Source organism: Lonchura striata, chromosome 3, assembly GCF_050655825.1.
Source record: "Lonchura striata isolate lonStrDom1 chromosome 3, ASM5065582v1, whole genome shotgun sequence".
NCBI lineage: Eukaryota > Metazoa > Chordata > Aves > Passeriformes > Estrildidae > Lonchura > Lonchura striata.
The window spans coordinates 29382159-29394612 of record NC_140705.1 but is presented as its reverse complement, the minus strand read 5'-3'; the positions used below and the strand labels follow the sequence as shown (position 1 = coordinate 29394612).

At 37.4% G+C, this 12454-nt stretch overlaps 1 protein-coding gene across 11 annotated transcripts in view; it reads right to left on the bottom strand.

The window, feature by feature from the left end:
• The window catches only part of SMAP1 (small ArfGAP 1), a 91287-nt gene that overhangs the window by 7020 nt on the left and 71813 nt on the right, over positions 1-12454 (bottom strand). For all 11 annotated transcript variants that reach the window (XM_085576393.1, XM_085576394.1, XM_031504418.3 and 8 more), the window contains one exon: positions 5882-6009. In XM_085576393.1, coding sequence (XP_085432519.1) covers positions 5882-6009 — 128 coding nt within the window. The remainder of the gene's footprint in view (positions 1-5881; positions 6010-12454) is intronic.

Here is a 12454-nt window from a genome sequence, read left to right as displayed (position 1 = left end):
AGGGATAGCCCGTGGAAAAGCAAGGCCTCTACTGCTTTCCATTTGTATGGTCATAAATAATAGCCCCACACAACATTTTCAATTTCTCCCTGCTGACAGGAAGAGCTATTTGCATAGGGAAAATACAGTCTAGCACACAATTATTCTTATGTAAGCAAGGTATTAAGTATATTATTAAGGTCTTAAATTCTATATACAATTCTTACCCTTTTTATCTTCACACTGTAAATGGGCTTGATGTTTATTTCAACTCTTCCTGGTTTGATTTTGCATATTTTGTTTTTAGACATCTACCCAGTTCCATTAAAAATAATCAACTGTTATTTCCTGTTAATAACTAATGAGGAAATGAGCACACAACTATATTCAGTTCACAAAGAAAAACACTAAATTTCATCTGTTTTCTTGCTTCTAGGAATTATCAACAATATCTGAAAACGGTTAAGATTTCTATCACTTTCTCAGATCATATCCAAGAATATAATTAACCTTACAATAAGATTAAAAATTAAACTTTATTTTTTGCTGTGTGTCCAGTACTCACAACAAGCAATATGCTTCCTTTGCAATCATCCTTGTCTTGGCTTGAAAACATTTATCTTCCCTGCAGTCCCATTTTCAACTCCTTTTTCAGATTTCACTTCTCTAGAACTCAAAATACATTTTTTTTCCTCTAGAGTCTGTTGACCTGACTCCTTCTGATCCTGGAGTATGATGCCTGCTCTTCCACTGTGCTCTACCTAAGGCATTTAAAGCACCTAAGAGAGTATAGTCATGGATTCATAAATGGTTTGGGTTGGAAGGGATCTTAAAAATCATCAAGTTCCAACCCCTTGACATGGGCAGGTCACCAGATACTCAAGAGTCCTGTCCAATCTGGCTTTGAACACTCCCAAGGATGGGGGCATCCAGAACTGCTCTAGGCAGTTTCAGAGTCTCACCACCCTAACAGTAAAGAACTTCCTCCTAATATTTAATCTAAACCTATCCTTGTTCAATTGGAAACCATTTTCCTTCATCCTGTCAATAGACACCCTAAAAAGGAGTCTTCCCCATCTTTCCTGTAGTCCACCTTCAGATACTGAAAGATCACTGCAAGGTGTCTCCAGAATCTTCTCCTCCAGGCTGAACAACCCCAACTATCTCAGCTTCACTTCATAGGACCAGTGCTCCATCCCTCTGAGCATCTTTGCTCCATCCCTCTAAGCATCTTTCCCTTTGGACCCGCTCCAACATGTCCTTCCTATGTTGGAAGCCCCAGACTTGGATGCAGCACTGCAGGAAGGGCTCTCATGATAGTGTAGCATTGTTGGAGAATCACCTCCCTTGACCTGCTGGTCACACTTCTCCTGATGCAGCCCAGGATACTGTTGGGCTTCTAGGCTGGAAGTGCAAATTGTCAGCTCACACTCAGATCTGCACCCACCAGCCCCCAGCAAGTCCCTCTGGGCAGGCCTGCTCTCAGCTTATTGCCCTGAGTCACATTTGGAATTGCTCTAACTCCATTTGAAGGAATGAAACTTTTGCTTTTAGATACCAGAAAATATAGACAGGGGTAAAGCACACATAAGCACAAGCTACAAGCATTTCAGCTGATCATATTGGAATAGGACTACATAGCTCTCCAGAGTCCTGCCCTGCTTAAATAACACTCATGATAAAGCAAATTTCTGAAACAACACATTTTTACATAAAAGCTGAGGACTTTGACACATTAACATCACCACAATTCATTAATAAGTTGAAGCTTGTCTGTCAATTTATGGCAACCATGCTGAGGCAAAACACACCTGACCTCAGGGAAAAATGAGTATTTATGAACATCTCTTTATCCAAAATATGCCACCAAAGTTTTTCAGATATGAATCATGAAAAACATACATCATCTCTATGAAAATACACTTTTGTAGCCACTGAACTGATTCTCAGCTCTTACTCAACACAGTACAATTCAAATCAGGCCCCTCCCCACCACACACACAAAATCCAAGAAGGTTTAAGTTGATTTGAGTTTCCTGCTTGGAGAAAGACATATATTAAATATTTCACTGAATTAATACTTCCAAACTTAATACCTCACAGTTCTCCCCTTCTCTTACTCCCTACAAATTTCACTGAAGAAAGAAGATCACACTTTTGCTGGAAGATATACCATACAAAATTTGAAATTAACATCTGGCTAAAACAATTTAGGAAATAGTTTTAAATATATATAAAAATGATAGACTTTTGCTCAGTTCCTATACAATATTTGGCAACAAACCCTATTCTAATTCTAATTCTAAATACAATTTAGCTATGCCTACTTTACATGAAAAAACATCATTAAACATATTAAATGTTCTTCTTTCTTTTCTGTGCCCATGAATAATGCATAATTTATAGCACATGCCTTTTATCTAGTTCTACTGTAGGAGCTGCTTAAGGTAACTCTTTTTAAACCCCCCTGAGTTTCCAAATAGGCAAAATTCTATAAAATACTAAATTACTCTGTCACATATTGTTCTTTACCAGTTCCTTTAAAAATTCAACAGTTTGCATAATAGCATCGAGCTGTACAGAACAGTGGGAAGAAGTATTTTAAATGTTTTTAAGAACTGTGATAAAGACACGTATCTGAAAGCAGAGTCAAAGTACTCATGATCATCAATGCTCAAGACACATTTGAAAAAGAAGAAACAAATACTTCTGTTTTCACTTGAAAAATATGTCTTGGCTATGACAATGGACATAAATCCCAAGTTTTGCAGACATCATGATGTTTCAGTCTCATAACAAAACATTCAAACAGACATTTCTGTGCTCCACAGTGCCATAAAACAGAGTGTATCTAGCATTAAATGCTGCCTTTCAGGTTAAAATGGAGAAGAAAAGCAATCGTGTGAAAACTCAAGGGTCATACAGATCAGTTTGAGGAGCACCAATAAATTCCCTTCTTTTTCAGAAGAAAAGCTCTCAAATCCCTCTGTGGCACCTCAGACACACCTAAAATGCAGAACATAATGATAAATATCTCAGAGAGAAAGAAAGTCATGCTATTCCACATTTCATTCCCTTCTTCTACTTAATTTTTTAAAATTTCAATACATTCTGTTAATAGTTCAACAAGTTCAAGCTAGAGATTGGCCATAGACTTCTACTTTAAATTTTCCAATTTCAAGCACAGGAACTGAATGTTAGGGTTACTCAACTGCTGATCTGAGTTCATGCCCATTTCACCAATTACAGCCTCGCACAAAATAATTTCACATCATAATCACACTTCTTATTTACTTCAAGAAATTTAAATAGACCAAGCTCTTAAACCCTCTCATAATAAGGCATCCTATATTCTCCTAACTCTTCTCTGAATCCCATACAACTTTTATCCATGTTGCAAGGTGAAAGATCTTACAAAATACTTATAGCACTGCCAAATGAGAGGCAACTTCTCCCCAGTCTCAGTTCTCAGACTAGACACCACTATCCTGAAACAGAACGCATGCAAGGTCTTGATAATCCTGAAGAAAAACAGAATCATATTCTCTTTGCCCCACTTTAGTAAGCAACCCACGTAATCACCATTAGAAACTTGTCTTCTGCTACCTACCTGTTTTCCTGCCTCTTATCTGTAGGTTATCTGATTACATTACATTTTCTCTGAGATTACTGATTAAAAATGGAAGATAACTAAGAATTAAATCTTGCAGTACACCATAAGGATCATATGCTTGATAAAAACATGCTTGTTTAAAGTTCTGTTTGTTCCTCCAGATTACAGCACTCGGAAGAAAGAAAAATGTCACTACAAATCTGGACAGGTTTGTTTACAGCACGTGAATATATTCATGCTCTCTAGTATGTAAAAAAGGTGATACCAGATATTGAGAATAATACTGTCCTTTCTACCACTTTTTAATCAATTTAGTAAGTACCATACTTAGTCTAGAAACTAGCACAAATATGAACAACATGTCAAAATATTCCTCTCACAAAAGGTCCAGTGACCAAGTCTTTATCACAGAAATGCATTTAAAATGTTATATATACATAGAATTCAGTATGCTTTAGCAGCTACTTCATTATTTAACCCATCACTAGTCATCATCACCTAAGGTATCACACTTCACTTTGCTTTTTTTCAATCATAAATATTTAGCCTTCTTTTTGATTTCCTGCATTCCTTAGCTAAATAATTATTTAACCAGCAGATTACATCACATGTTCAAGGAACAGAAACAAAAGGCTTTTCTCTTCTTTCTCAGGCTTCTCTTTTCTCCTGGGCACACAGTCACTACATACAGCAGTCATCATTTCCAGCTTCAGAACGGCTGGAAAGGGGGGAAACCAGAATTCAGTGCTACCCATTATGTACAATACTACCATTGGCCTGTTTATTTTGAGGGCAAGTGAAAACTTCACAATTCTAGATTTAAATTTGCTCAGTCTACACCGAAATGTAACAAATTAAAACTAAAGGAAGCTAGAAATCAGTTACTACTTTTCACATCTAGCTCTACAGGGATCAATTTTGGCATAAGGCATTAGAGTAGCAGACAACAAGCACTCCAGTATTGCTCTTCCTGGTACTTTGACGGGAGACTTCCAGAAGAGATAAGAAAATCTACACCAACAATTTCCTTTGCAATTTCAGCTAACACATCCAAATCTAATGCAAATACACATGTTATTTCCCACACTGTTTATGAATAGCTTAATGCATGGTGGAAAGTTTGCTCTATCTGTAGCACTATGCTTAAAAAGAAATGTGGTTTCAGTCTCTGAAACTCTCACTAGCATGTTGCACAAAGTCAGCCCTCAGCAGCAAGCAGGGAAAGGGAGAGTAAAGGATAACAAAATCTGTTGAATAACACGTATATGCTTTAAGGCACTCAGAACTCCTTTTCATCATTATCCCTAGTACACACTATGAAAACTAAAGGATGAAGAGAGCACAGATCACATGTCCCAAAATCATAAATTCAAGAATACACATAATTCTTCCTGGTTCAGCAAAGCGAGACAGAAAGCCCTACACAAAACAAAGCTTCTAAATGACCTTAACAAAATGCCCCAGACGGGGAAGTTAGCCCAGCACTACTCCAGAAGAAAGTCTGGGTTAAGGAACTCTGCACATGTCCATTACCAAAAAACATTGCTCTTCGAGTTGTACAGCTACTTCAGGAGAGCTGCAGCTTCAAGCAGTTTCTTTGTGTGTCCCAAAGCTGCCTCTCCAGTCTAGCAACAGGCATGGTGATGGGTTTGCTTCCAAACTATCACAGCTATAAGAAGGAGCAGATCAGATGTAGGAGTTATGCTATTCTCCCTTAAGATAGTAAGACATACAAGTCCCAAGATGATACAAAAGACAGATCAGCACCCGTAGCAATATAAATTTTTCTTGATATCTGTTCTTGATTTTGAGTATGAAACCTCAGACACCAAATTTTTAGCAGGTCTAAGAGAGAAGTATCTACTGCAGCCTTTTGTAAATATCAGCATTGCAAGGCAATAAGAAGTCTTTAAAAGGATGACTTGATGCCCAATAACCTGAGAACATAAAGTTATATTCAGCAATACCTATTAAAAAAGAACAAGAACAAGGAATAAAAATGAAAAGAAAACATTACTACTACCACCAAGGTAGGACATAACCCAATTTAGCTGCATAAGCAAAAGGGAAGACTGCACCATCTACTTTTATATCCAAGCAGTCCAGAAGCTTGAAGAGGTGAGAAAAATATCAGTGTTACAGTTTAAGCATTTCTAATCATGAGGTGCTTAAATGTGATGAGAAGTGTGCACTCCTTCTGTGTGAATGAACAATTATCTGAAGGAAAATACACATGTGAATGCACATATTTACACATACATATAACTAAAAACACTAAATAAATTTTACCTGAGCAGGAGGTACTACAGCTGCTGGTAAAGGATTAGAGATCATTGGGCCAAAAATATCCAGGTCATCATTTAGTGCTGTGGCAACAGCAGTGCCTCCATTTGTAACAGATGCTTCAGCTGGACCATCTAAAAAAGCAACAAAATCACTTTTAAAGTGAAAATTATGACTATCTTAACACCATGAGAAAAATTAAAGCTGTCTATTCCCTTCTACCCCAGAACCATAAAAAATGTGCTCCATTTCTGAGATGTTTTTCAGACTGTGATATTGTTCAGATTTTGTAAAGACCTCTTTCCTGAAGAAGATGGCACATTCCTGTCCTTCAGAAAAAAAAAACCAAAAAAACAAACCCCAAACAAAAAAACAACCAATGACAAAAATACCACTTAAAACCTCCCTAAGGACAACCACACCAACTTAGCAGTACACAGCACTCATTTTTCAGGAGTCTCTGCACGCCAACATTTTTAGTAAGAATTTAAATAAATGTCTTACTGAGAAGGTCCAAATTTGGTAGCCATGTATCAGACAAAATACACTCATCTGTGCTCTGGAATTAAAATTTGCATTTTAGACACCATGAAGTTATTCTTGATTTGCTATTTTATTCAAGAGTACATAAATAAACTTTGCATTAGAGAAAAGGTTCATTCTTCCCCTTTTTCAAAAGTACTTTGCACAGACTTTATTCTACAGCTCCATATGAAAACACCTGCCAGGCACACTGAGCTAATAATCCATAAGAACCGATGGCTCTTGCTCTGAGCCTTGGTGTCTGTAAACCACTTTAACACATGAACACATTTACTGATCTAGGTGCAAGTGGATGCATGCATGACAAAAAAGAAGAATTATGCCTTAAAGATAATTTGCAATAAGGTACTTTAAAAGGTACAAGGACAAAAATATCCCAAAAGTGTTTTTAAGGAACAGAACAACCATTCTCTTCTGATTTCAAGCTGCTCAAGAAAAAGGCATAAGAATTGGCTAATAAATTTATATCTAAGCATATCACAAGTGGGTTGCCATTACACAGAATGTGACCAATACAAAGGTGACTCTAGATTCTGCTGAACTTTATAATGACTGAATAGTCCTAACAGCAAGTTTAAGAAAGCCATTATAGGTAATAGAAGAAGTTAAGTCTAAAATTAACCAATCTCAGTGCAGAAGTCAGACTTCTCTGCCAGAACAAACTAGCTGAATTAAGTAAAAACTTTCTCTGCAAAAGAAATACTGCCATGACTGGCACAGCTGTTTATACATCACAGGAGGGTCAGTATTCCAAAAGCCCTAAAGTACAGTATACTGAAAACAGTACATTGCTACTAATATTGTTAGACTGCGTTCTGAAACAAACCACTCAGAAAACCCATGGATTCTGTGCTGGTTTTGGCTGGGATAAAGTTAATGCTTCTCTCAGTAGCCAGCATGGGGCTCTGATTTGGATTTGGGCTGGAAACAGTTGATAACACAGGGATGTTTTCATTATTGCCAAGCAGTGCTTGGAAAGTCAAAGACTTGCTGCTCCCTACCCCATCCCACCAATGAGGGATGAGGAGGCTGTGGATGTACAAGGAGTTGTGAGGGGACACAGTCAGGACAGTGACAACTACCAAAGGGATATTCCATACCCAACACATGATGTCATGCTCAATATATAAAGCAGTGGGAACAAGAAGGAGGAGGAACACCTTTGGAGTATTGGCATTTGTTACAAGTCACTGTTACACATGATGGAGCCCCAATTTCCTGGGGATGTCTGAACACCTGCCTGCCCATGGAAAGTGGTGGATGAATTCCTAATTTTGTTTTGCTTACATGCACAGCTTTTGCTTTATCTGTTAAATTATTTTTATCTCAACCAGAAAGTTTTCTCACTTTTACCCTCCTGATTCTCTTCCACATCCCATGAGGGGAGTGAGCAAGTGGCTGTGTGGGGCATAGTTCCCAGCTGGGGCAACCATGACAGATGCCTTCTTATTTCTGTCTGCCTTTGATGAAGGCAAAGTGGCCTTGGGAATGAGTTGACACTACTAGATCTTCTATGCTGAGTAAAAAGTGAGCATCTTGAGCAATGTGAAACAGCCACCTCAGTCAGTTTTATTACTCTTCTGTGATTTCACTTTGATGAGGGACTGCTGTTGCACTGATTCTGAAAAGCAAAGTTACAAACTCAGGCATGATTATGATAGAGCTCCTTACACCTTAATGCAAAGGTCTCCTCTTTCCCTTACTTCTGATGAATGGAAGCCAGTGGACAGCAAAATGACCATATGTATAATCTGCTGCACCATTTGATGCACATTAGTGCTGTGAGATGTGTGTAAATAAATGTACTGATCATTTAAGTACAAGCTGCTTTTGAGGTCATTCTGCAGACTGGCAGTTCCAAAGACATCTCGCCAAAGGTTCACTGTTTCAGATAAACTTAGGAATGAACTGTGCGTAACTTTGAAGCAAAAGGTCTGTTAGGAAATAATAATTTAATGTTCTCATTTTCTCAGTTGGGTACATGTATTAGAAGAAAAAAAATCTTTCTTGTCATATTCCAAAGTAGTTTAGATTTCCTGAATGTAAAGGTGTTTTACATAGAAGACTGAAAATCCAAATGCAATCATTTACTGAAACAAGCACTTCATATATTTAGAACAGTCATGACAGAACCCATTTGCAAAAATATAGTATTTTTCAAGTATTTAATATGCTGCTTATAAACTAATATTATGAAAACACAGATTTTTGATAGATTTGTTCTGTAAGAATGTTATTTGGTAATGCACATGCCTTTCACCTCTTATTGAATAAATACCTCCCTGTCTCCACTGGTGCAGAAACCAGACATTTTGAATTACAGTTTACAACCCTGTTTAAAGCCTGTATGAATAGTATTAACAGATGATCCTGTTCTACTGATTTCTCAAAATGTAATAGTTGGATATTAATATCTATTAAAAAGAGACTCCAAAAACCTTCCTCCTTTTCTATTGAAAGAACTAAGTTTCAGAATATAGAAGAAAACCTAACAGCGTTTTCACTCTAGTTTATTACTTGTAGCAATATTAGTGTTTCCATTTAAATATATTTGCATGCGGGCACATACAGTCTTGTTTTTCAACATAATTCACAGTTCTTATACATAGATTATGGACAGTTTCAACTTCAGCACACTAGGTCATGGATTCGGATGTATTACCTCCTTTTCCTTCTCATTTTAAAATATTTCTGTAATATAAGAAAGATACTTCAGCAGAGTTCTTAGTTTATATATCAGTATATAAGTATATCACTATTCATTCAATTTGTGACACCTGCCATTAAAACCTGATTGGAAGAGGTGGTGTGTATATGACAGAAGGAAACACAGCTGTAGCCTTTCCAGGTAACAGGTAAGCATCAGATTAGGTTACATGGGCCTGTCTGAGTATTTTGAGAAATTTATAGCTTCATCCACCATAGGATTATTTTGAAGCAATTAGCTTTTGAGAAAGAGTACTTCCATCACTTTTCTGGAGAACACATAGCTAGGAATGAAATGTAAGATGTAGCAAAAACCACTGCAATGAGAGCAGATGCAAAGCAGAGTTTCCATGCTCAGTCAGAGAAGGGAATGTGAAGAGTCAACAGATGCTGTTCTTCACCCTTGCTCCTAGGTGTGGTTCCAAAACTTCTCTTCTTACAGTTTATGACAATATTACACATAATATATGACTGCCACACTGTAACAGCAGATGATGCTTCTGATTTCAGATTAGGAAGTCTTGTTTCAGTCTGATAGCAGAAACAGGAACTATTTCTCAGGATGTATTTAATAATATAGTCAAGAGTTCCAGTGAAGTTTACCTTTACAATTCTTTTTCTGTATAGATTTTATTAATCCCTGACATGATAATTTCAAATTCAGTGCTGCCTTCTGTTATTCATATACATTATAGCTTTCATATACATCATCAATCCTTGGTATATTAATCTGCACCAATAGTGAGAAAGACCAGCAGAAGGGGTTCAAAGGGACAGCAAGAAAGGAAACAGAAAAAAAGCAGATCTGGTCTTAAACTCTGCATTTCAGAAACTCATTTTTTATGAACCAAACTGTTTACAAGAACTTTGTTACTAAGCAGCCATGTATTTTTATATATACAATCGTTTATGACAGCCATACCAAGACTTTCAATAGAGAGAATATGCATATGATTATTTTTTATACCAAATTACTAGAAAGGCAGACCTGAAAGAAAGAGCTCAATAGTTCCAACAAAAATCTGGGGCAAAGATTCAAATAAGGTCTGTCTGGCCAAAATTATCACAGAATTATTTAATGCATTAGTAAAATTTTATTTACTGCTAAAACCTTTGTAGAAGGGAAAAAGCAATCACAGGGGGGCAATTTCTGCATAATACTTCTAAAAATAAAATGTGAAAATCCAGAAAGCTAGTAATGCCTCAAGTGGTTTTAAATGTTTTCCTTTTGGATAGATATATTGCTTACCTAAGCATAAGCTGAACATTGTAGCAACACTATAAATGTTAACATATTTACAAGCTCAAGAAGCGGGGCCAGGCAAACCTCATGAGGTTCAACCAGGCCAAGTGCAAGGTCCTGCACTGGGTCAGGGCAATCCATATATATATATAGGCTTGAGGATGAATGGATTGAGAACAGCCCTGCAGATCAGGACCTATGGATCCTGGAGGATGAAAATCTGGACATGGGCAGGTAATGTGCGCTTGCAGCCCAGAAACTCAGCTGTATTCTGGGCTGCATTCAAAACAGCATGGCCAGCAGGTCAAGAGAAGAGATTCTACTTCTCTTCTCCACTCTGGTGAGACCCCACCTGGAGTGCTGCATTCAGCTCAGAGGTCCCCAGCACCAGAAAGACATGGACCTGTTGCAGCAGGTCCAGAGAAAGGCAATGAAGTGATCAGAGGAATTTCTCCTGTAAGGAAAGTCTGAGATAGTTGGGGCTGTTCAGCATAGAGAAGAGAAGGCTCTAGGGAGACCTGATTGTGTCCTTCCAGTACTTAAAAACCTACAGGAAAGATTGGGACAGACATTTATTAGAGTCTGTAGTGATACAACAAGGGGTAATGGTTCTAACCTAAACCAGGATAGATTCAGACTAGATATAAGAAAGGAATTTTTTCACAATGAGGGTTGTGAAAGGTTGACCTGAAATGTGGTAGCTGCCCCTTCCCTGTAAACATTCAAGGCCTGGTTGGATGGGGCTCTGAGTAACCTGATCTAGCTGAAGATGTCCCTTCTTATGGCAGGGGGGGTTGGACTAGATGACCTTTAAAGGTCCCTTCCAGCCCAAACTATTCTAGGATTCTAGGAGTCTATGATCTATATGTGCATAAATGATATTTATGTATTTACAAATCTTTACTATTTCTTAAATGCAACTTTCCAACTTAGGACCAACCATGTTGCTTACCCAACAGTCCTGACAAAAATACATTTCTCAGTTATGCAACATTCAGCTATGTTTCATATCATGATTAACCTCTCAAAACTTCAGAGAACTCTTTCAGAGAATATTTCCCATGCAGAAGCAGAGAAGCAGCTTTTAGCATATCATATTCTACCTCCAACATGCCAGATAAATGCCCCACATGTCAAATTCAGTAAATACCATAATAAATCTGTTTTCTTCTAATTAGTCATTGTAACTACAGTGGTTAACCCAGAATATGAAATTGTTTAATTTTTGAAGGGCATATCTAAACATGGCAAATTATGCAGAATACGTAAAATGCACTTTTCTTCCTGGCAATTCTCTAAGGTAATATAATTTAAAACCACTATTTTTTCCCTTTTTTTCCTCTGTATGTCAAAGTAATTTTTAAGTGGCGTATCTTGGCAAACACAATGATCACAAACTGCCTGTGTAACATTCCAATATTCCATGGACATTTGTACATAGCTATAATACCATTTTTTTACAAAATATTAAGAAATCATTTACATCAACCTGGCATAAGTGGAGACATCTACCTTCTAAGTAAAAAAAAAAAGCAAGAAACAAAAAAGAGCACAGAGCACAAGGTTAACACTAGAGAGACGAAAATACAGCACCACCCATCATTTAAGTGCTGAAGAACTGTGGTTTACACACTGTGACTTTCAAACCAAAGAGTGTTTCCTATAATTATCCTATTAAAAATTCATTTTACAACATCCTGTATTATTGATTTTAGTGTCAATTTTAGATTTCCACATTTTCAGCAGGGCATTCTTCCAGCATGGGTAAGATCCAAATAATTGTAGAGATGACTAAAAAAGCAGCTTCAGGCTTGGCCTACAGAAAGAGGTTGTTGTTTCCCACTACTTGGGAAGAAAGGGGAGGAATCTGGGGTTGCACAGCAGGAACACTGACACTGCTGCCCATAGACAGCGTAACAATATTTAGCTTGTTCATGTCCATTGCCCACCTTTCTGTATGAGGAGTTCTGAACTATAATATATTCTGAATCAGAAAGCCAAAATCCATGAATGTTGTTGCATCATCGAAAAGTGAGTATCTAAACAGCATCTCAATAACACCCCCTGATGAGGAAATCAAGGGAACC